Source organism: Phaenicophaeus curvirostris, chromosome 6 (assembly GCF_032191515.1).
Source record: "Phaenicophaeus curvirostris isolate KB17595 chromosome 6, BPBGC_Pcur_1.0, whole genome shotgun sequence".
Lineage (NCBI taxonomy): Eukaryota > Metazoa > Chordata > Aves > Cuculiformes > Cuculidae > Phaenicophaeus > Phaenicophaeus curvirostris.
Genome location: NC_091397.1, coordinates 45,450,315 through 45,474,043, shown reverse-complemented (window position 1 = coordinate 45,474,043; position 23,729 = coordinate 45,450,315). Strand labels below are relative to the sequence as shown.

The 23,729-nt window shown below is 41.8% G+C and overlaps 1 protein-coding gene across 2 annotated transcripts in view; it reads left to right on the top strand.

Annotated features, from left to right (window-relative positions):
• The first annotated feature begins 1,947 nt into the window (after positions 1-1,947).
• SLC4A7 (solute carrier family 4 member 7) overlaps positions 1,948-23,729 on the top strand; it is an 89,950-nt gene continuing 68,168 nt past the window's right edge. The window contains exon 1 of one of the 2 annotated variants that reach the window (XM_069860062.1): positions 1,948-2,040. In XM_069860062.1, coding sequence (XP_069716163.1) covers positions 1,993-2,040 — 48 coding nt within the window. In that variant the 5' untranslated portion in view covers positions 1,948-1,992. The remainder of the gene's footprint in view (positions 2,041-23,729) is intronic. The other variant, XM_069860064.1, reaches the window with a different exon arrangement.

Genomic DNA, 23,729 nt, shown 5'->3' with positions numbered 1-23,729 from the left:
CAGGTTTACATTTTTGTCCACAGGCTCTGCAGAGCCTTCTTTTATAGTGTTCTTAGTCCAGCACAGTGTTTGCTGATGCACACGTTCTTTTCATTTCCTGCTTCTAAAGCTACTGATAAGACCAGCAGCTCTGTTATCTCCATTTGAGAGAGCTTGTTTGAGTCCCAGTCTAATTTTGATCCCCTTGTCTTGCTGTGTCTTGACTGTGTCATAGCTGTGTCAGTCAGCCTGCCTTCTCTTTCGCACTGCATCTCTTGTGATCCCAGTCTGATCCCAAAACCTCTGTGCCGCTCTTCAAGTGACCTACCCAGAATTATCACTTTCAGAAACAAGTTGGTGGGGGGCATGGAGTGAATTCAGTGGTATTTTCTTCCTGATACTTCTGAGCCATTCAGAGTTCACATGGTGTATGTAACAAGTAAGCACCAAGCCCAAAGCATCCTGAAAGTGGTCCAGGGTATTGGCTGTACTGAACACGTGGAGCTGCGTAACACCTCTGCCCCACTGGTGTGCATCGACTCGTTGTGTCGTTGACAATTCAGTCCAGAAATCTGGAGCAAATAAAAGCTACCTCCTGGTCAGGCAGGGTTTCAGGGGGCAAAAATGGGCGACAGCATGCAACAACTCCCCCCAAACTGCATTGGGTGTAGTTTGAAGGGGGAACGCCAGGGTGATACAAACCTAGGGAGCACGAAGGGATAGTTCACCTGCAGTGTATATGTGTGTTCAGTCACAGAATCACAGAATCACAATGGCTGGAAAACACCTCTAAGATCATCAAGTCCAACCATCGGTTCAGTACTACCGTGCCTACTAAACCATGTCCTGAAGTGCCACGTCAACACATTTTTTGAACAACTCCTGGTAAAGAGACTCCACCACTTAACCATTCTTTTGGTAAAGAACTTTTTTCTAATATCCATCTAATATCCAATAAACCTCCTCTGGCACCAGTTGAGGCCCTACTGGTATGAGGTGCTCAGAACTGAATGTCTCCAAGGAGGGTGACATCTTCACAGAGACAGATAAGGCAAAAGCGATCTCCACCAGACAAGCGTAAACAGCTGTTTCTTTCTTCTTGTGTTGGGCTGACAGTTGAGCTGGATGATCTTGGAGGTCTTTTCCAACCTCAACGATTCGATGACTCTAAAAGCTTTTGCTGGAGCCGTCAGAGCCAGCCAAAAGCATGACCTTGACACTACCCCCACCAGTCTCTGCGTAAAGGATTGTTGGAATATTTCATGCAATCACAGGATCATAGAATCGCTGGGCTGGTAAAGACCTTTGAGATCATCAAGCCAACTTGTACCTGTCCACTACAGAATCATATCCCTAAGCCCTTCATCAACCTGCCTTTTAACCCGCCTCTAGGTGATTCAACCACCACCCTGCTCCAGTGCCAGATAACCCTTTCGGTGAAGGAACTTTTCCTAACATCCAGTGTCAACCTCCCCTGGCACCACTCGAGGCCGTTCCCTGTCATCCTTGCATTTATAGAAGAGCGAATGATATTGTTTTTTGGAAATGAGGGAATCATTTTGGTTGCCCATTTTTTTCTGTTAAAAAAATATTAAAAATATAAAAATATATAAAAAGATCAGCCTGAGGCAGGCACCCGGCATGGAAATTTTCAGCTGGCGTGGGAACAGCTTGGCAGAAGCCACCCTCCAGCGGGAAGCGGCGCCGTGCGCCGGGGAGCCTCGAACCCGCGGAGCTCCCCCTCCCGCGCCCCCCCAGCCCCGCTCCCCGCCACGCGGCTCCGCGCGGGCCCGCGCGCCCCGCCCTCCCGGTGGGGAGGGGGGCGGTTCGGGGAGGGCGGGGGCGCGGCTCTCGCTCCCATTGGCTGCGGGCGGGCGCGGGGCGCGCCGGGTCGGTGCGGGCTCAGCCTCCCCCGCCTCCACCCCCTACCCCGCGGCGCGCGGCTCGGCAGAGTGGCGGCCGGCCCGGGTCCGGCGCGGAGGGGCGGCTCGGCGGGCTCCCGTCCGTTCCGCGATGGAAGAGGAGCGGGCGGGCGAGCAGATGAGGCCGTTGCTCACCACGGTAACGCGAGGGGTGGAGGGCGTGTGCGCGCTGCGGGCGCCCCGGAGGGCTCTCCCTTCGCCCGGGGGGACCCTCCGCGTCCCGCCCACGTGCCGCCCTCGCGCGCGCCGGCGCCGCTTTTGTTCCGCCGGCGGCTCCGGCGAGTCTCCCTCTCTCTCTCCCTCCCTCTCTCCTTCCCTCTCTCCCTCCTTCCTTTGTGGGGGTTCGCGCGGTGCTGCCGCCGGCCTCGCCTTTCTGCCTTGCTTTCCGCCCCCCACCCCCGCCTTCCTTCTCGCTGACGAGTTCCTGGGCGAGGGAGAAGCGCGCACGCATGGCTCGGGGCGTGGGGACGGGCTCCCCCGGGCTTTAGGGAGCCGAGGATGGGGAAAAACTGGGGAGCTCGGGGGTCGTTCTCCTCCCCCCAGGAGACAGAGGCTCTCTGCCTTGCTTCCTGCGCTGCTGAAAAAATACATGTGGTTCCGCGGGTGTGATTTTCCCCTCCCTTCAGGCGGCGCAGAGTCTGCGTTGGGCTGGGGAGCTGCGAGCCCTCACTCCGATGCTCTCCCTCAAGGCCTCCTTCGAAAAGGTGTCGCAGGGCGACTTGGTTTTCGGTGCCTGAAGAAGGAGGGGTGGGTGGTTTGTGAGACAAAGAATGCCGCGAGGGACGGAGAAATAGCGCTGGGAACATGTGAGTTTTCATCATCTTTCCACTACTCCTCAAGGAGAGGCTTGAGTCACGTTTAATAAAACCAGCGATCTAATAAAGTGCCAGCTTCGCGTGACATCAGTACGTTTAGTGTGTCTTTCCTTTGTTACAACAGGAGGGTTGATAGCTTAGTGGTTCAAAGGTCCATGAATTTTGCAAATTCCTTGGGTTATTACAGTCTTTGTGTGTTGGTTTCAGAAATTCGAGGAGCGGCTGAGGGAGTTGGGGTTATTTAGCCTGGAGAAGAGAAGGCTGAGGGGAGACCTTATTGCTCTCTACAACTACCTGAAAGAGGTTGTGGAGAGGAGGGTGCTGGCCTCTTCTCCCAAGTGACAGGGGACAGGACAAGAGGGAATGGCCTCAAGCTCCGACAGGGGAGGTTCAGACTAGATATCAGAAAAAAACTTTTCACGGAGAAGGTCATTGGGCACTGGAACAAGCTGCCCAGGGAGGTGGTTGAGTTACCATCCCTGGAGGTGTTTAAAGGACAGGTAGACAAGGTGCTCAGGGCCATGGTTTAGTGATTGATAGGAATGGTTGGACTCGATGATCCGGTGGGTCTTTTCCAACCTGGTGATTCTATGATTAATGTATGTGCTTGCCTCTAAAGGTTTTGTAGTACTAGTCTTCACTGCTTCTACACCTTCTGGTTTCTGCCCCAAAAATGCATATTCCTAATTTTTGTTAGCTTGTTCTAGCCAAACTTTTGCTAAGAGCAGGCTGCTTGGTAGGTTTAATTAGTGTTAAAACTACTTTGCCTCACTCTAGTAGGTATCTTTTCTGAACTGGCATGACAATGCTCCCATCTAATAAGGAGGTGCCAGACTGTGTGGAGCGAGTTGCAGAAGCGTTGGACTTCAAGTGTATGGGCCTAAAGTGACAGACTAATGGTTACCCTCACGTGGATCCAAATGAACAGAGGACTACAGACTTCATGGAAGTTAGTGTGCCCTGAGCACATCTTTGTCAGGCCTGGCAGGAGTCGCTTAGGTTCTGTTGTAACAGAAAATGTCTGGGTGCTTTTTGAACAGAGACATGATCATGCAGTAGTACAGCAGCTTATTTTTGATGTAGGTGTTTTGAACAGAGGTGCTTAGTGGAGTGGTCTGAGTTGGTTTCCTTGCAATGGCAATGCCTTGCCAGGAGCCTGATCTTGGTGCCAAAGTATATTCAGGAGGTGACTGCAACTGAGACAAAACTCTAATGGTTAGAAAATGAAGACAGCAGAAAAATTGGTAGGAACTAGGAAATTGGAATTTCTAGGGAAAGCACATGATGTGAATGGAAAAGGTGGGACATGCTGGTCTTTGGGCAATTACATAGTGTAGCAGCGATGGATTTGTTGTGGGCTTTGTATGCAAGAGGTGTAATTTTACATACATGAAAGCTACTTAATCTAAAATATGAAGATTTTCGACAATACAATTTGACTTAACTTTTCTAATCCTTTGCTTCTGATAGTACAGGCCACATTCCTGCAAGCAGAGCTTGCTGAAACTGCTAACACATGCATTGCTTTTTTGGAAATAAACATCTCTGTAAGATAAAAGGACTTTGTAGAAAGTGTCAGTCAAATGTGAGAACTTAAGTGCTGTGGCTTAAAAATACAGAAGCATGATCAAACAAAAAACTCCCTAACGCTTCCTTTTCTTCTTTCCTCTAATGCTGGTAAATCATGTCCTTCTGTGTTTATGTAGTATTACATATGTAACAAGTGAGCTCTGGTGCTTCTTGTATGGAGGACTGCTTCTGTCAGTTAACCCTCTCCCCACTAGAATTATTTTGTCAAAAGTATCAAATATCCTTTAACCATGCTTGTTTTGTATTTTAGGTCCAGTCTTAAAGAAGAGAATCGTCAAGTGTTTAGGACATTGGTATTTTGAGGAGGCTGCTTGTTGTCAATGTGTACATGAAGGTTGGAAGGAACATGTGAAATATACCTGATAGAGTTATTAGAACTGGAGAGCAGCTGGTGATCAGAACACGTGGGACAAATAGAGAATACAATAGAAAAAAAGATGTGCAACTGCATAAATCCAAGGTTCTTTCATACCCCACATACTGGAAGCTGGTTTGCTTCTTATCTTTGAAACGATGGATCATTATTGGAAAAGGGTTCACTGAAGGGCTACAAGATATGAATTCGTTCCTAGATGAGAATTGATTTAAGAGGCTAGGACTTGTCAGCCTTGTAGAGATGATATGACAGTGGTATAATAAGGCTCCGTAAAACTCCTGTGGAGAGACCAGGTGAAAATATTAAGAGGTAGTACACAGTTTAACCAGAGTTAGGCACTCAGTTTGGACCAAACAAAATGAGGTGATTCTTCACTCAGTGTAGGGAATTCATGGGTATGCTTATTATGCAGCATATACACAGGAAGTTTTTGTGGACTTAAGGGAAGGTTGAGCAAACATTGGAAGACAGATCCATTGAGGTTAGGAAATAGATGAGCAATAGCCTTGGGAAGTCTGAGGTGAAAATAGCTGGAGGCTGTGAGAGTGTGAGGAGGCGTTGTTCTATTCTTGTATTGTTTTTCCTCTTCCCTCAACAGCTACTTATGGTCCTTCTTTTTAGGTTTGTTCAAATAGGAGTGGACCGTGTTAGTGTGTTGCTTTCTTGACAGTGGTTAAGTTTCACAGTTGCAGTGATGATATTAAAATGCTTGATACTGCATACTAGTGGTCTTGGTTCTAGCTTTTGTCCTTATGGTGTTTGTTACCAAATAGTTCAGTTGGTTTCTTTGCAGTAACTCTAAACATTTAAAGGAACCTATACTGCAGTTCTGTTTCTAGGTATTTTGCAGGTACTAGTTTAATATTTAAAAAATACTTTGTTGTCTAAAAAGAAGTAGATGGGAGCTTTTTTCCTTTAGTATTTGATACTACTTCACAAGGTCATAGACCATGCGGTATGGCTAAGTAATGGGCTTCTTTGTCTTCTTTTTCTTTCAATGAAACAAATCTGGTTTTATCATTATTCTGCTGCAGATGATGATAGAACTGAAAGTGGCTCTTGTTGCAGAAGGGCGTATTTCCAGGCTTCTCCTTCTAACTTTCCTAATCAAAGCTGTTAAAGTAATGTCATCTGCCATATCTTACTGAAGTGGGCATTAGCATCCCTGTGTTTTTTCTGAAGTGGCTATGTGATGGGCTACCGCTTTAATTTTAACATTTGTATATACACATAGAATCATCGAGTGGCTTGAGTTGGAAGGGACCTTAAAGATCATCCAGTTTCAACGCCCCCTGCCATGGGCAGAGACACGTCCCACTGGATCAGGCTGCTCAAGGTCCCATCCAACCTGGCCTTGAACGCTTCTGGGATGAAGCATCCACAACTTCCCTGACGACCTCTGCTAGTACCTCACCAGCCTCATATCAAGAATTTCTTCCTAATGTCTAGTCTAAATCTTCCCCTCTCCAGTTTATAGCCATTCCCCCTAGTCCTATCACTACATGCCCTTGTTAAAAGTCCCTCCCCAGCTTTCTTGCATGCCCCCTTCAGGTATTGGAAGGCTGCTGTAAGGTCTCCTTGGAGCCTTCTCTCCTCCAGGCCGAACAACCCCAACTCTCTTAGCTTGTCCTCATAGCAGAGGTGCTCCGGCCCTCTGATCGTCTCTGTAACCCTCCTTTGGCCCTGTTCCAACAGTTCTATATCCTTATGTTGAGGATTTCAGAACTGGACACGATACTCCAGGTAGGGTCTCACAACAGGGGAGAGGAGGGTCGGAATTGCCTCCCTCACCCTTCTAGCCATGGGATGCTGCCCAGGATACAGTTTGCCTTCTGGGCTGCCAGCGCACATTGCTGGCTCATGTCGAGCTTCTCATCAATTGGCACACCCAAGTCCTTCTCTGCAGGGCTGTTCACAATCACATCATCCCCCATCGTGTACTGAAAACAGGGATTGCCCTGACCCAGGTGCAGGACCTTACACTTGGCCCTGTTGAACCTCATGAGATTCGCACAGGCCCGCTTCAGCTTATCTAGGTCCTTCTGGATGATGTCCTGTCTTCCTGATATGACAACTGCACCACTCAGCTTGGTGTGTCATCTGCAAACTTTCTGAGGGTGCACTCAAACTCGCTATCTATATCATTGATGAAGATATTAAACAGCAATGGTCCCAGTAGGGATCCCTCAGGGACAGCGCTTGTCCCAGATCTCTATCTGGATATTGAGCCATTGGCCACTACTCTCTTAATGCAACTGTCCAGCCAATTCCTAATCCACTGAACAGTCCACCCATCAAATCTCTATCTCTCCAATTTAGAAAGAAGGATGTTGTGAAGGACCTCATCAAAGGCTTTACAAAAGTCCAGATAGATTACATCTGTTGGTTTACTTGTGTCCACTGCAGTGGTTACCCCATCATAGAAAGCCACTAGGTTGGTCAGGCAGGACTTGCCTCTGGTGAAGCTATGCTGGCTGCCAATAATCTCCTCCATGTGCTTTAGCGTAGCTTCTAGGAGGATCTTTTCCTTAATCTTCCCAGGCATGGAGATGTGGCTGAAAGGTCAGTAGTTCCCAGGGTCATCTTTCTTACCCTTTTGAAAAATGGGAATGATTTAACCCTTCTTCCTGTCACCAGGGGGTTCTCCTGACTGCAGTGATTTTTCAGGTGTCATAGAGAGTGGCTTGGCCCCCACGTCAGCCAGTTCTGTCAGAGTTCTGGGGTGCATCTCATCAGATACAATAGATTTACATATGTTCGGGTTCCTGAGGTGGTCAGCCTTCGTGGCCGCTAGGGCAACATTTCAGGCTTTTGCTAAAATTAAGAAAATTAAGGTAGCAATCTAGCTAATGTTTTGAAGTAGTGATGTTAATAGTGAAATTCAAATGAGATTTTTGTTAAAAGCACATGGATAAAAGCAGCACTAATTATTTAACCCTGTGGATCAGTAATGAATGCAAAAATAAGACTATTGATTCTTCTGCAGATGGTCTTAAAATATTCTTAAATATGTTTTTTAAATTTGCACAATTAGCAGTAGGTGAAAATGTTACATTGTTTTTTAAAAAGTGCAGTATTTGCTTTTAAGAAGTCAGTCTTGTCATCTTACAAGTTCCTTTTTGCATTACTGAGAATAAACAGTTATGTAAGCATCCCAAATCTACCTTGCCAGCATATCTCAATGGTTATTAGAACCATCTGTGTAAGAGTCCGTGTTAGTTTGTGCTTGGTGCCTTCTGAATTCCTTGTTTCACTGGGAGTTAAATTTACTGCAATAGAGCGAGCATGTCATGACACAGGAGATGTGTTTTAACCAGTAGATGGAGCCATTTTAGTTAAAATCAGCATGCCTATTTACTTAAGGTTTTGAAAACTTTCTTTCTTCGAGTCTTTTCAGTCATTTTCTCTTTAGAGCATGGCTTATAGTTATATTATTATCTCTTTATCTACAGAGAAGGCTAAACATTTTATTCTTCTTGTAACAATTCCAGGATTGTACCGCAGGAAGGCTATTCCTTTTTCATAAATGTACAAAAAAAAGAATGAATGGTTGTGCTTTATGGATATTACAACTACCTCTGTAAATTGTCCAGTGTCACATGAGTGGAGCTCTGTAGCCTTTGTACACCTTATGTTACGTGAAGTAATGTTTCAGTATATTGGTCTGTAGTGTTGTATCTGACAGTCTGGATGCTCTTGTGACTTAAGTCTCAGGAAGGCTGCTTAGCTTGAACTGAGACTTTTTCCTATTCCAGTGCCTTAAACTAAATTAACTCAAAGCTGTGTAATGGAATGACTGTCCTATTTGGGGATATTGGCAGAAGTTGTCTTATTTCAGCAATGCTGGAGTGTTTCATAACCTTGAAGTGCCCCTGGCTTATTAATTCTGATTAGTCCCATTTTAGCAGAAGTATTCATAGTGCTGTACTTGTTGTATCATCTTGTACCCTCCTTCAGCATCCACTTTTCAAATTGTATATTTATGGGTTTTTTTAGACTTTGACTCTTTGTCCTGCAATTGTGTTTAGTAGTGTACTTGATAGACCTTTCCTTTCCCCCACCTCTTTCAAATCTTTGGTACTGAAGACTATTTTTGGCGAGTGCTGTGTCAACTTGGAAGAGTAGGACCTTATTAAAATCTTCTTTTTTTCTAACTCTATGTAGTATATGGTATTTTGTGAGGTGTAGGTGTGTCATTCTCCCTGGATTCCTGCTGGAGAGAATTTAAGATTTTGAGATTTCCTGTGACTCAATTTTTGTGGATATTTTTTTGTTGTTTGTACTTCTTACCCAATCTCACTGGAAGTTTAAATTTTTACAAATTATATAGAAGGTGTACTGATTTTTTTTCATAAGACGTAGTTGGACTGGAAGGAATCTAGACTTGTCTTGTTTGCAGTGTGGCTGAGACAGTATCCTGAAATACCAGAATATTTTTAAACTTAAAAACAGACTTGAACTTTTTTAACTAAAAGAGAGTCTTCACTGGAAGGTTCCAGGTTGGGCACCTGTTGTCAAACTGTTGCCTCAGTTTAACAGAATTTCTGGAGTCTGCTTTCAAACAAACTGGAGCTTCCTGTGAATGAAGTGTGTGGGCAGAGGCTACAGAGAGGAAGGAGGAATTACTTACAGAGCAGCATCCCCCACCTTTCTATCAATTCTGCTGTTTGACCTTCTGCTTTGCCCTCTGCTACTGTTCCTTCCACAGTGCTGCTATACTACTTGGGTTTGCTTTTAGTTGGAGAGGACTGAAGACTCGCATGTAAACTTGGCTCTTTTCTTCCATCACTGTCTTTTCACTATGGGGACATGTGTGCATTAAGAATGTGTATGGACAGCATATCTTGAAAAATTATGTTTCCCTAAAGTGAAAAGTGAAGGGTTTTTGGTTTTATTTTTTTCCCTCTACTTATTGTTGCGCTACGCTGATTCCTCTGCATTTTCCAAGACTAATGTCTGCTAAATATGTGCTTGCTATGTCTTGACTGGGATCTATTTTGGGATGAAGAAAAAGACAGCTAAGTCATTATATGTATTTAAGTTATGGCAAGATTAATTATATCAATTATTCCTTGCTAGAAAAAGCAAAGAATTTGCTCTCCGAAGACGTGCCACTTCTGAACACCATGACTTTCACTAGCAGAGTGTAATCAGAAGAAATCTCTAATCAGGCTGTCGTGTTTGTATATCTCTGTTACCAAAGAACAGAAATAAATTAAAGCAAACCTGTGTTCATAGAGGTGTTGTAATAGAGTCTTGTTTGTTGTCCATTTCTTGAATGTTATTCCTTCTCAGTGCAAAAATTTTGTTGCTATATGAAGAGATTTAGGCTGCTCTGTTCTGGATCTCAAAAGTCATGCTAAGCAGAGGCACATGTGATTTCTTTTAGACAGGCTTATGAGTAACCTTGTACAGCTAGTAAATTATGTTTACTGCTAACTGACCAGTCTTCAAGTTCATATTTAGAAGCCCTGATTCTTCAAATTTCCTCTTCTGTTTGTAAGAAAAGGGTGGATAGGAGATGCTATATCATACCTTACTGTATAAAGAGCTATTTTCTGTTTCTGTTGTATAACTTCAGTTTTGGAGGTACTGTTGTACTGTCCTTCTACATCCATTGTTAGTTTCTACTCCAGCAAAGCTTTGTCTTATCTAACTTGACCACTGCATGATTATCTAATGTCTGTTTATTCCTCCCACCACTGCTTCCACCTTCCATGTAGTCTGTTTTGCTTTTGAGTTCAGTCACAAGTTCTCTTTTCTTTTATGCTGCTTCATTGTCAGGCCTACTTGAATTCCTGTATGCACAAGTAGTAGTTCTTGTGCTTTGAGGAGGCTGTCCTTGAAGATCACCCAGCTCTCACAGGCTTTCCCTTCACTGTCTGGTGGTCTCCCAATGAGATTCTACCAAGAAGATACCTGAGCAGGCTGAAATTTGCCCTCCTAAAGTGCCATGTTGTAACCGTGCATACTGGGTCTTGCACTGTACCCTGTACTATGTCTTCACTTTTCTCAGGACTTTAAACTCCGCGGTTTCATGATTGCTGTGGCCAAGACTGCTCTTGACTTCCAGATCTTTGTCTGATTCTTCTTGTTTGTGAGCAACAGGTACAGCAGAGCATCTTTGCTAGTCGGCTCCTTGATCACTTACACTGGGAAATCATTTTCAACACACACAGGAAATCTTGTGCTTGGCCGCATCTTACCAGCAGATGCCGGTGGGTTCAGACCCCAGTGTATACCAGGGCCTGCAATCATGAAACTTCCTCCAGCTTTTGAATGAAGGTTTCTTCCCCTTCTTAATCAGGAGCTCTGTAGCAGGCATCTAGCGTGGCATCACCCATGTTGGATTGTTCTCTGGTCCTTACCCATAAGGTCTTCTCTCTCTTGTCACTTGTTCCAAGGAAAGCAGTGTGTTTTGTAGCCAGCCCTTTGCATAGATCGAAACCCATGTTGCTCAGCTTTCCAGCCCGGCTCTTCTCAAAAGCCTGTACCCATCCATTGCGGTAATCCAGCCATATGAGCTGTCTCACTGTCGCTCTAATTCCCGTGAGGTTATAGCTCTGCAACCACCCATGGACTAAGTCTTGCTGTTACTTCCCGTGCTGTGTATGGTTGGGTGCCAGCACTTGAGAGCAGCCTCCGGACATGCCCCTTTTATAAGGGAAGTGTGAGAGCCTTCTCTGTCATGTGTTCTCCGTGTTTTCACTTCCCTTAAGTGTGACAACCTTTCTACACCATGCCTTGTTTAAAATATTATTCACAAGCTTAATGTGCTTGGTGACAAAGGTACTCTTGTCACACTTTGTGAGATGCATCTTTGTTCCTGAAAGAGGTTTCTGTGGTCATAGCAGTAAATGCTCTTCTAATAATGGCATATTGAACCTCTGGATGCATCTACTGTGCCCTAAACCTTTTGGCTCTCACTGGAGAGACTGAGAAACACCACCTGGGACTCTTCAACCTTGTCCATAGTACTCTTGATTTGATTTGCTCCCTAACTGCTTTTTGGAAGGGTCACTGTTGTCCCATGGATAAGCGGGAAAGTGCAATAGTGTGAGGATTGGATGAGCCTTAGTCTTCCCAAAACATCATTCAGCAAGCAGCAGACCTCCCAGGACCTCTTGGTTATGTTTGCTGTTGGGCAGTGTGTTCATCCCCTCCTGCAGCTCTCTCACCTGGCCACTTGGCACCTCAAATGTAGTGCACCACCCTCAGATGAGGCCACTGCTATCAGCAGCACCAGGGAGGAGCAAGTACTCCCTGCAGCTGAACACCTGCATGGTGACATTTTTCCTATGCAGCTCCTAGAGTTGATTTCTGATGTGTGAGGGATAGTTGATTCAGCTGGTGCTCAAGTCTTCACCCTGTAACATTATGTGCAGTCTTGAATGGTGTTTCAAGGCCCTTTGTAGCTTGGTGTGAACTGCTGTGACATCTGTCATCTGCCTCTGTTGGCTGAGCCCTGGGAGATGTGCTGTGCCGTGTTTGTGTTAAACTGATAAACTTTACTGTCTAGTTCTGCTCACAATATAGATTTAAAACACATTTTTAGGTGACTTTTGTTCTACTTGAAATTGGTTTCTGATTGACACATCATGTCAATATTTTTTAACAACTGCAGTATTGTAAAATCACTTGTAAAGACTGCTTTTTCTGCAAGGCAGCTATTCATCATAATAATCATTAATATTTTTGGTTGGCTGGTGCTGTTATACTGGCTGCTGCTGCTGCATACTTCCTTGGTTTCTAAGCCTGGAGGGATGAAACACAACAGATTTTCATGTTCATGTTTTGCCATGTCATGTGTCTGTAATAATATGCATCTCTTTCCCTTACCCTGAAATACTTGATGAAGTATTTATTAAATGTTATGTAGAGGGGAGACAACTCTGCCATATTGGAGATGATTCAGTTGAAAAGCCTAGATCGTCTCTTTCTCTCTGATACCTATAAACATAATAAGTTGCAGGTAGAAAAACTGCAACTTTTGTCTTTGTTTCAGGAATTACTTTCTTCACCCCTTACAGAGGTGTTTGAACAATGCTATTGTTGCTTACTTGTGCTTGATAAAACTAGAGTATCTTCATTTCTAGTTGCTCCCCCGGAAGAACAATTAACATTTAAAAGAAGGAATAATTTTTTTTTTTTTCATGTATCATTTCTTGCCTGGCTTGTAAGTATGGCTTGTTTTGATTAATGCTTTGAGCTCTTCTTACACACAGATTGTTCAGTCTGTTAGATTATTGTTATTCCTGTTTCTAGATACTGCAGGGTTCAGTGGAATGAAATTGGGTCTAAATACTTTTCATCTAAGAAATATTTCTAGTTCTTATGCTGCTGCAGACTGGAAAATTTCACACCTCTGCGTAAGTATGAATTGATGTTCAGTGCTGTGCTCCTATACGATGTTTGGAGGTTTATTTTTATACCTTTCTTCTTATGGCTGCAGTAATGCTGGCTCTGAATTACCTACCTTCCCTTTTATCCTGGAGTGCTGTCTGTTTTCTACTTGTAACTTTTTCGGTTTTGACTTACTGCTACTGAGTTATCCAGTTACACTTAGTAGAATGCTGTGAGGGATGCTTCCGCTGTACGTGTATGGGATGAGAACTGTGCGTTATTTGGTCATTATCTGAGGCTTTATTTAATTCTTAAGATGTTGTCTGTTTACTGATTTCATGTTTCATCTAAAAAAAAAGAAAAGGAAGGTTATAAAAAATAAGCTTGAAAAGGTCCTTAGGAAATTTTTTTTTTGTCATTAATGGAAAGATTGTGAATATGTTCATGATGTTACAGAAGTTGGACAGTAGTGTTGTGAACTAGAATCTGAGCACTGCTCTGCACCAAATCAAGAGTAACTTGTACTTCTATGGCTTCTCTGACTTGCGAAGTCAAAGGACTGATCACAAGCTCTTTTATTAGTATTCTAAACAAAAAGGTAGAATTATTTGGATTACTGCTAGAATTATTTCTTCTTTGTTTCTATTTAAAAGAAGAAGCTATTAGAAGGATTGTAGTTAAACTACTGCTTGTTTTAGGGCTAGTGATTTTTTTTTTCGTTTGGCTGTACAGCATTATTATGAGGATCTACTATTATGTAAGTGCATGCATTTCTTCAGCACGTCCAATGTGTTTCCAGGCAGACTTCTCATATGAAAAAGGAAATGAGAAACTTTGTAATAAATAGCCACAGTTGGTGCTACTGTTGGTGGTGAATTCTTCATTTTGTCAAATGACTGTACTCTACTAGCCATGCGTTTTAAAACTATTTATACAAAAGCAAACACATAGCATATGATAATTGCTATGAGTCATTTAAAGAAGTGATAAACCCCAAGAGATCCTTTCCTTTTTCAGCCTGATTTTTATTAATATTGCTGTGCTTGGCTGCTATTGAGAGATTCCAAAAGGAAATTAAGGAGGCAGATACACTTGTAACTGACATTTGATTGAATTGCAGATAATTAGATAATGATAGCATGGAGACACATATTTCAGCTCATAAATTACATAAACCCAGTTATTGGACAATTTTATTTTCGGATATTAAAGTTTCTCTAACTGATGTTTGTGGAAATTCTTGAGTTTTAAAAATTGCTGATGTGTGCCATTCAGAAAAGAGCGAATATCAACCAGCTGTTGTTTCCATCCATTCCCTGCCTTAACTGCTGATGCTGTGTGAAATGTTTGCTAATACTTTACCTTGTTCAGAAATGTATCCAGTTTATTTTCAGCATATTTTGTAATGCACTTAGCTAGATTGACTTTGTTTGCTTTACTGAAATATGTGTTTGTGTATGTATTCTGTGTATGGTAAGGATAAATATTCTTGGGTCTTGTTTTATACCCAGATACTCTATCTGAGCTTCATCTGTGGAAGATCAGTTTGAGAAGTTGAAAGTGTTTTTCCTTAAAGTCAATAGAATGAACTTTTATTTTTAAACTAAGGAAAACTATAGATTCAAGCTTTCAGAACTGGGGTGCAGAAAGATTAAATATCTCATCCCCAAGAAAGAACCCATTAAATAAGGGTAGGATGCTAGTTTAATTTTGTTGGTGTTTTTTTTTTTTTTGATGGAACAGCTGTTCACCTAATTGTTTTGTTTGTTTGACATGTTTTGTTTGACAAATAGTTTTTGATCATGTTGTTTGACATGATTAAATATATTTAAATTATGGTTTATTTATATACAAAGAAAAATTCCAATTGTTTAAGTTTTTTAAGTTTTGTATTTTTTAAGTTTTGTTTTTGTTAAGTTTGTGTTTTGTAAGTTTTAAGTTTAAGTTTTGGACTCGGTGATCCGGTGGGTCTCTTCCAACCTGGTTATTCTGTGATTCTGTGATTCTGTATAGTGCAAATGTGCGTGATAGGTAGCCTGTAGGCTTATGGTTAAGATGATGGCTATGTTCAATGTAGTGACGACAAATAGTGTTAGTGTGAGGCTTTTAATTATTGAGTGTAAGTTGCCGTTGCTATGAATGAGACACAAATGAATTGCAAAATATAAATAGAGAACTGAGGAAATTTGATATGCCAAGGGCTAAAGGCAATATATCCACTGTTGTATTCTGAGGTTTGAAGTGACAGAACCTTTGGAAAAGACAAACAAGAAAGGGCAACGTGCTTCTCTCATTGATGATGGGGCTGACTTACTGTACCCCATTTGGTATATGGGATTTTAGCTAATCCTTGTACAGCAAAAAACTGGGAATACACTACTTTGTTAAATAAGAAGACTAATTTCTGTCTGTCACATTCAGTACTTTGTTGTGTGGCCAGATATTTACTGTGTTTGCATTTATGGTAGCCCATGCAGGGTGTCCAGGGTATCTGATGATTATAAACTTCTGGATCCTGGAGGCAACATAAAGGTGAGAATTTGCATGTTAAAACGGTAGTTGTCAAACCAGGTATACTTTTCATGTCATATTCCATATGCTTCAGTGTGTACAAGAGATGTGTATGTACGTACTAGTCCACTCATATCAACTCCATAGCCATGTTTCATTGAGGAAGGAGCAGAGGGAGTAGATCTACCCTTCAAATTGTGGATTAATGCATTCACAAATAATTAACTTGACCTTCTTGACAAAAGGGTTACTTCTCTTCGGCTATCCTTGGAGGAAATCTGTAGGGCTTGATAACCACTGGTTCGATAATGAAGTTTGAAGTGGCTAAGGCTGTAGTCTTATCTTGCCGTAAGAGGTTGCTGCAGAATGTTTTGAGTTGAACTTTACTCAAAATATGCACCAGTGTTAAGTCAAACACACACGCCTCCAGGTACTGGGGGAGGTCAGAGCCAAAAGGTGAACTTGCTGGCAGTAAAGCACAAGGAAAATGTGTACCTGTTTTCGGAGATAGCTTCTAAAGAATGGTGTCAGTGTCTACATAAAGAAGTTTTAAGTTTGTTTTAGAGGTGGCAGAGGTTGCAAGGGCTGGAGAGAGACCCAGACAATGGCAGTACAGGTGTCAGGGCTGGGAATGATGCTGTGGAAGATGTTAAGAGCCAAAGGGGATTGTAGCTGGGCAAGGCAATGGAGCTGAATATTAGCAGAAGTGACAGAAAGGGTATCTGTGTGTGTATGCATGCTTGTTTCTGGCAATGTAATCTAAGTGCACAACATTCTTGAGTTTCTAATGAAGGGTAAAGAATACATACCTCCAGGGTGGTATATTGTCTTCTGCATTGTGACCTGGGCTACTGCTATTTCCTGTCAAGTCCAGAGGATCAGTTGTATGTGTGTGGTGATACATCACAAGACTGTAAATAGTTTAATGTATAATGGCTACATTATGATATGGAGAACCTGCTTCTTTCATGAGTTGTCTCATGATACAAAACAGGCTCTTGGGACGAAGACAGAAGAAAATTTCCCTTCTTCTCTTGAGGGTTACTGAACAAAATTCCAAATGCTGTGAATGGATAAAATGTGCTATACTACTTAACAAAATCTGAACAATGGCTCTTTATTGGTGAACAGATTGTTTGTATGTATGTGTGTATCTTTAAGATTTACTAAATTTAAATGGAAGGAGGTGTGTATTGTTACGGAAGAGTAAAGAGTGGGCACAGTCTTAATTTTGAGAACTCATCTCCTGTAGAGCTGTATATCAATAATTTTGTTGTGCGAGTCTGATATTTCACTAACAGATAATTGATAAACATAATTAAAGTCCACTGGTATTCTTGAAGTGATGTATAAGATAGAAGACTTAATCTGATAGAAGATTAATCTGGGAGCTTTTCAACCTTGTCTTACATAGGAATTGTTAAAATAAGATAGTGATCAAGAAAGTGGCTTGTTGTGAAGAGTGATATGGGGTGAAGGAGAACTTGGTGGCGTCTTTTCTGTGGCCAGGATAATTCTCAAGAATTCCACGGGAAGTTCACATGTAACAGCTAGTAACAGAGGTGAGTTTCAGGTATGCCTTGAAAAGCTACTGTTCTGCTTTCCTCTTCCATTTTGGTTTCCAACTTTGTTGTAAAGTATCCAGTGCTTTTCTTTGTTAGAAGGGTCTTGACCTGACTTTTACTCTTAACGTTGTCTGTTGATAGATGGCCTCAAAGGAACTAGATTGTCACTGAGTTCTGTGCGAAGAGTGAGTCTATATTCCCATGGTGTGGAAGGATTCCCAGGGGATGTATGTTATAAAAGAAAATGTCTTGTGGCTCTGAAAAATCAGTGTGCTTTCCCCACATACTTGTGAAGTTTGACTGTGACTTATACTGCAGCATTGGAGGGAAGTTTCTTGTGGTTGTAGACAAGTGCCCCTCTGTTAAAGCAAGAACGAGAGTTTACAACTCTACCATGTTTGTCTTTCATATGCTGCTTCCTATATAACTGAACACTGAGTTCATTCTAAGTAGTGTAACATCACCTTTCATCATGTTACTGGGCCTAGTATCTCTCAACTTTAGCATGAACTGTTAAGCGTCCTTCGTTACTTTTGATGAATGTAGTTTTAAAAATGTGACACACATCAGCCTCCCAATGTGTTAATTTTAGGCAGATAGTAATGAAAAATGAACTATAAATTATGTCCTGGATGTGATTGTATTTTTTTTTCAAGTTTGGTTCCTCCTGCCTTGTGCTGTTTGTATTACTGAGGAAAGTGCTTTTGAACCCCTTCAGTCCCAAGAAAGCAGCTTTGTTAGGGGTATAAGACTTTGAAGAACTTACAAAAATAATCCTATTTTCCCTTTGATATCCATAGCGATCATGCTCTGAGACAGCCTTCAACAGTAATGTCCTAATTTTGGGAAGGGGCAACTCTGTGGGGACAACTTTCCATGAGGAGCCATTAGAGTTGGGGTCAGGCTTGGAATCAAGGTTGTCCCTGTGGAGAGTTGTTCCCACAGAGAATTGTCCTAGAGCCCCTAATTTTGTTTCACCAGCATGGACTAAAGTTTCAAAACAAGTTCTTTATCTGATAGGTCAACAATCCTGTATCAGTCCTGGTCATAGAAAATCCAAACCTGAGAACTAAGTCTTTGAAGTGAAACAAAATGAGTTCTCGTATGCACAGAATCACACAGAATCACTAGGTTGGAAAAGACCCACAGGATCATTGAGTCCAACCATTCCTATCACATAATGTTAAAGGAGCAAAGCTCTTGGTTCAGTTGATTGTGGAACTTTTTGTAGATGAGAAGGCTTGTCTTTTAAGCGTCGATTATGTAAGTTAATGTGTTCAGCTTACTAGTAGTAAGTAGTTTGCTGGAAGTCCTATTAATGGGAATAACAGTTTATATTGAAGTTATTCAGAGACTAGATGTAATGAAATAGAATTACTTGCTTTAAATTAAGTAATTGACTGTGGTTCTCTGATGGTATTGTAAGACCCTACTTAAGTAACAAGCTAGTCATCTTCTTGTTATAGGGAGCCCTACCCAGCATGCAGCTACGGCACAACAGGGAGTCTAGGGTTGAGCGCAGAGCCATTTGTCTTCCCTTCCTTGCAGCTGAGGGCTGTGTGAGGTGTCTGGTTTTAAATACTTAGTGGTGATATTTTTTGTTTGAGTCTGTTTGTTACTGTAGTAGACTAATTCAAGGCCTACTCATGATGTATTCTATAAAGAAGTGGTCTCTGACTGATAAGGAGGTGTGATATGAGAAAGACATGTTCCTGGCTTCTTAAATTAGCGTTAGTATTATCCTGTTATGGATGGTAGCTGCTTTGAATCATAGGATCATAGAATCACCAGGTTGAAAGAAACCCACCGGATCATCGAGTCCAACCATTCCCACCAATCTCTAAACCATGCCCCTCAGTACCTCATCCACCCGCACCTTAAACACCTCCAGGGAAGGCGAGTCAACCACCTCCCTGGGCAGCCTGTTCCAGTGCCCAATGACCCTTTCAGTGAAGAATTTTTTCCTTATGTCGAGCCTGAACCTCCCCTGGTGGAGCTTGAGGCCCTTCCCTCTTGTCCTGTCCCCTGTCACTTGGGAGAAGAGGCCAGCTCCCTTCTCTCCACAACCTCCCTTCAGGTAGTTGTAGAGAGCAATGAGGTCTCCCCTCAGCCTCCTCTTCTCCAGGCTAAACAACCCCAGCTCTCTCAGCTGCTCCTCATAAGGCCTGTTCTCCAGCCCCTTCACCAGCTTTGTTGCTCTTCTCTGGACTCGCTCCAGAGCCTCAACATCCTTCTTGTGGTGAGGGGCCCAGAACTGAACACAGGATTCGAGGAGCGGTCTCACCAGTGCCGAGTACAGAGGGAGAATAACCTCCCTGGACCTGCTGGTCACGCCGTTTCTGATACAAGCCAAGATGCCATTGGCCTTCTTGGCCACCTGGTGCCTTCCTAGCTTAAAATAGACACTTTTTTCCTATGTAGTTTTGTAAATTTCCAGTAAAAGCAACTTCAGCAGAGTGGGTTATTTTTCTGTTGTCTTTATTGCTTTTTGTTCATAAAATCTTGGTGAAAAGGATAGTGTTTGAAAAATTGTATTTGGGCTGATGCTGCAGAATTAATGTAAAACGTTAAGGATGTTCCATTTCAGCAGTGTAAGCACTGATGTGTCTCCATAAGAAATACAGAAATCAGAATCTTTTAGGTTGGAAAAGACCTTTAAGAACTAATCCAACCATAAATGTTTGTGCTTTCTGTTAATAGGCATTATTTGACAGTTGTATTGATAACATTGGTAAAAGTTAGTTTTCAACACCCAGAAAATACGTGAGTAGTCATCTGAAAGATTTTTTTTTTTTGTATGTGTGTGAGAGAGAAAGCTTAGCTATGGAATATAATACCATTTTAAAGTGTCAGTAAGTATATAGAGCTATTAAAATAGGAAAATAAATATTTAATGAAAAAGAAAAGGGGTGAGTTTCAGGAAATGGTTAGTGAACCCTCTTCCACCACCCTTTCTCTCCATGCTGTTTCTTAAAAAGTGCTAGACTGTGTGCTGCTAATGACATCTTTCAAACCTGCATGCCTTTGTCTCTTGATGCTACTTAATTTCTTTTGAGCTTTTGAAATGTGGGGGTTATCTTGCAAATTCAAGTTAAGACCCAAAGCAGAAGTGAAGCCTGCTAACACAGTGATTCCAAAAGTCTGGGATTGTGGTATACTTCCTCTGTTATGCAGTGTGTTCATGAAGATACTGCTTAGGAGAGCGTGCATGTTATGAGTGTGTATAAGTTGCAGTCTTTTCAAGTGTTTTTTGTTTAACATGCTACTTTAACAGATTGATATTTCAGTAGGCAGCCTTGCAACTTTCTTCCATAGAGAAGAATGATGATTGTGCAATTATACAATACCTTCCTTTCTGAGGTTATCGGAACTTCCATGTTTTTTCTTGGTTATATAGTCTGTCTGACTAAATTTCAGTTATTCAAGCATTACAGCTCCAGTGGTTAGGAAAAAAAAATTATATTACCTCATATATCAAAATAACTTGTCTGTGAGAGAAAATTTGGCACAAACAGCAGCATTGGTGTACATCACAAGTGATTTTTGAAGGGGACTGATTTCTGGTTCCCCCTAGTGTCCTGCTATGAATGTTGAAATTCTGAACTTAACTATGGTTCAGGCTTCCTTTGACAGGAGAGCTGCTTTTTGGCACAGTTGTTCTGTCCTACTGAGAAAACGGTGCCCTACCCTTTCTTTGAGCCTCTGTAAATACACAGAGACCTCAGACAGCAGAAATAGCTTTTAGTAGACAGTTGTCCTGGTTATAAATATTTTTAAATATCCATTTATTGTTTCACTATGCTTGAATGATTTTGCTTGACCTTTTTTTTTTTTTTTAAAGTAATGCTTCTGTTGGTGTTGGTTTTGATAATCAGCAATGAAAACTATTCAAATTTTAAAGACATCTGGAAACTTCAGGTTTTGAGGAAGTCTGTAAAAGGTTGTTAAAATTGGATACAGAATTTTTGCTTCTATTTAAATTAAATACATCTCAGTCAAAAGCTTTGAAATTGATCTTGTTCACCAAAAGCTATGATGTCATCCTACCCCGTATATCAAAATTTTATTCAAATTTCATTAAAAGGTACCATTTTCTACCAAAGTTGAATGCCTTATTGTTCAAATAATGATCTCATTTGATTAAGATTAGTGTGCAGTATAAGCCAGTATGATTCCATTTGTTATGTGCATGGGAGGTTTTTACAGCCTGCTGTTCAGCGACACTTTCCCAGCCTGGCTTATAGGCAGTTGTTTTTTTTCTGCAGAGTCAGTGCTGAGAAGAATTGTGAATAATTTGGTAGATAGGTTAATTTATTTGTGTATGCCCTGACTTAAGCAAAGTACCATTGGAAAAAAATGGAGTGGCTATGCTTATAATATGCATATGGTCTAGCCAAATGAGAACTTTATGATTGGAAACCATGGGAAGTTGCCTTGAGGGCAGGTATATTCAAACAAGAAAAATTTGAATATTTCTTTACATATTGCTTTTGGCTGTAGGTGGGAAAGTTTCAGTATTACTGCTCTTAACTGTCGTTTCTCATGTATTTCCTATGTTATTTTTCAAATTCTCTCCTGTATCAAGTTGAGGTAGAAAACAGTCTTTTGGAATCATGAAGTGATGAAAACTTGTTTTGGTTGCTGAAAGTCTTCTAGTGAGGATATTCTTCCCCCAAGAAAAACTCAGTTAAACATTTAAAGTTGTGTTAATGAATGTGTGATTATGGTATCTGATTGCAGAAATTTGTTTGATATAGTAGCAGTAGTTGTTCCTATTGTATATGTAAGAGCAAGTCTTAGATTCTATGTAGGTGGCTTCTCTATAGATTCGATAGTATCAGAAAGACACACTTATTCTGGAGACGTGGATTTTAAATAATTAGAAATGTTATGCAACTTTTTATTTTTATATTTTCCCTTACCTAATGTTTGATACAAAATTCATTTGGCTGCCAGATGTGATTGCCATTGTCTAGATCAACTCTTGCATTGTTTTCAGCATTTAAAAATGGTCCATTATTTGTGAAATCATAGAATCAAAGAATCATCAGGTTGGAAAATACCCACCAGATCGAGTCCAACCATTCCTATCAATCACTAAACCATGCCCCTCAGCACCTTGTCCACCCGTCCTTTAAACACCTCCAGGGAAGGTGACTCAACCACCTCCCTGGGCAGCCTGTTCCAGTGCCCAATGACCCTTTCTGTGAAAAATTTTTTCCTAATGTTCAGCCTAAACCTTCCCTGGTGGAGCTTGAGGCCCTTCCCTCTTGTCCTGTCCTCTGTCTCTTGGGAGAATAGGCCAGATCCCTTGTCTCCACAACCTCCTTTCAGGTAGTTGTAGAGAGCAATGAGGTCTCCCCTCAGCCTCCTCTTCTCCAGGCTAAACAACCCCAGCTCTCTCAGCTGTTCCTCATAAGGCCTGTTCTCCAGCCCCATCACCAGCTTTGTTGCTCTTCTCTGGACTCGCTCCAGAGCCTCAACATCCTTCTTGTGGTGAGGGGCCCAGAACTCTAGAAATCCTGAATTACTAATGTTAACAAATAAATTCTTGTAGACTTTGGGTGTAGCATATTTGATTCAGACTGCTTAGGTGTACAGTCTGGATGATGTATTTTATATACTTGTCTTGAAGTTTGCTTTACTGTGTATTTGACTTACTATTTTAGTTTTCTATCTGTTAATTGGACCAATTATGTTTGTAAGAACATCTTAAAGCTGTTGAATCTCTTTTCAAGTTCAGACACAGAATGCTGAAAGAGTTTGTATCCAGGGGCGTGACTTGATACATCAAAGCCAGCTTTAAAGTTCCTAGGGCTGGTAAAAATTGCCATGATTGCATCTCAAGGAGCATGGATCTGGTGTAAGCTTACTCTGCAAGTTCAGGTTTGCCTTACAAGAGAATCATGGCAGTAGAATTTTTATGGGTAGACTGTGCAAGGCTAGATAGTCGTCTTCCAGAAGTCAATGGGAAAGCCACAAGCCTAAATTCCTTGTTGTGCATGCTTCAATTTAATTTAAAATCAGTCTTTCCTTGAGATTGTATTTGTGCTACTGGATGGCAGTGACAGATTAAGCTGCGTGGAACTGTGGTATAGGTGTGGCTGTATTAGGAAGACAGGTGACTCCTGTTGCTTATTCCAAGGTTATTAAAAATGCCTCTGTATTGTCTGGGTAACCTTTTCAGAGAGCACCCTTTTTAATAGTTTCTGGTGGATTAGAACTCCCATGCAAACTCAAATGTTAATGTTTTCTAGAGAATTCTAAGTGTTTGTTAAACAATACAGGGTATCTGATTTGCCTGCCAGTGTTGGATGTGTTCAGCTTTTTTTTACTAAATAGCCCCTCAAGTTATGAGTTTACAGTTGGAGTCCTACGGCATTACTTTTCCCTCACTGAAACAGGATTTTAAAGTATCAATAGAAACCTTTTAGCAGATCTACCAACTTACAGGGCTCGATGTGCGGATATGTCAGTATGACATGTTTGCCAGCAAACATGCACTCTTGTTTCCTTGTGCTCCTGTCTGGCTTGTTCTGACAGTGCTGGGCTAGAGCTCATGTGGTGAATCCTGCTGAGAGCACAGTCCTTGCCACCAGAGCTACTTTAAATAAAAAGGTGTTGATGT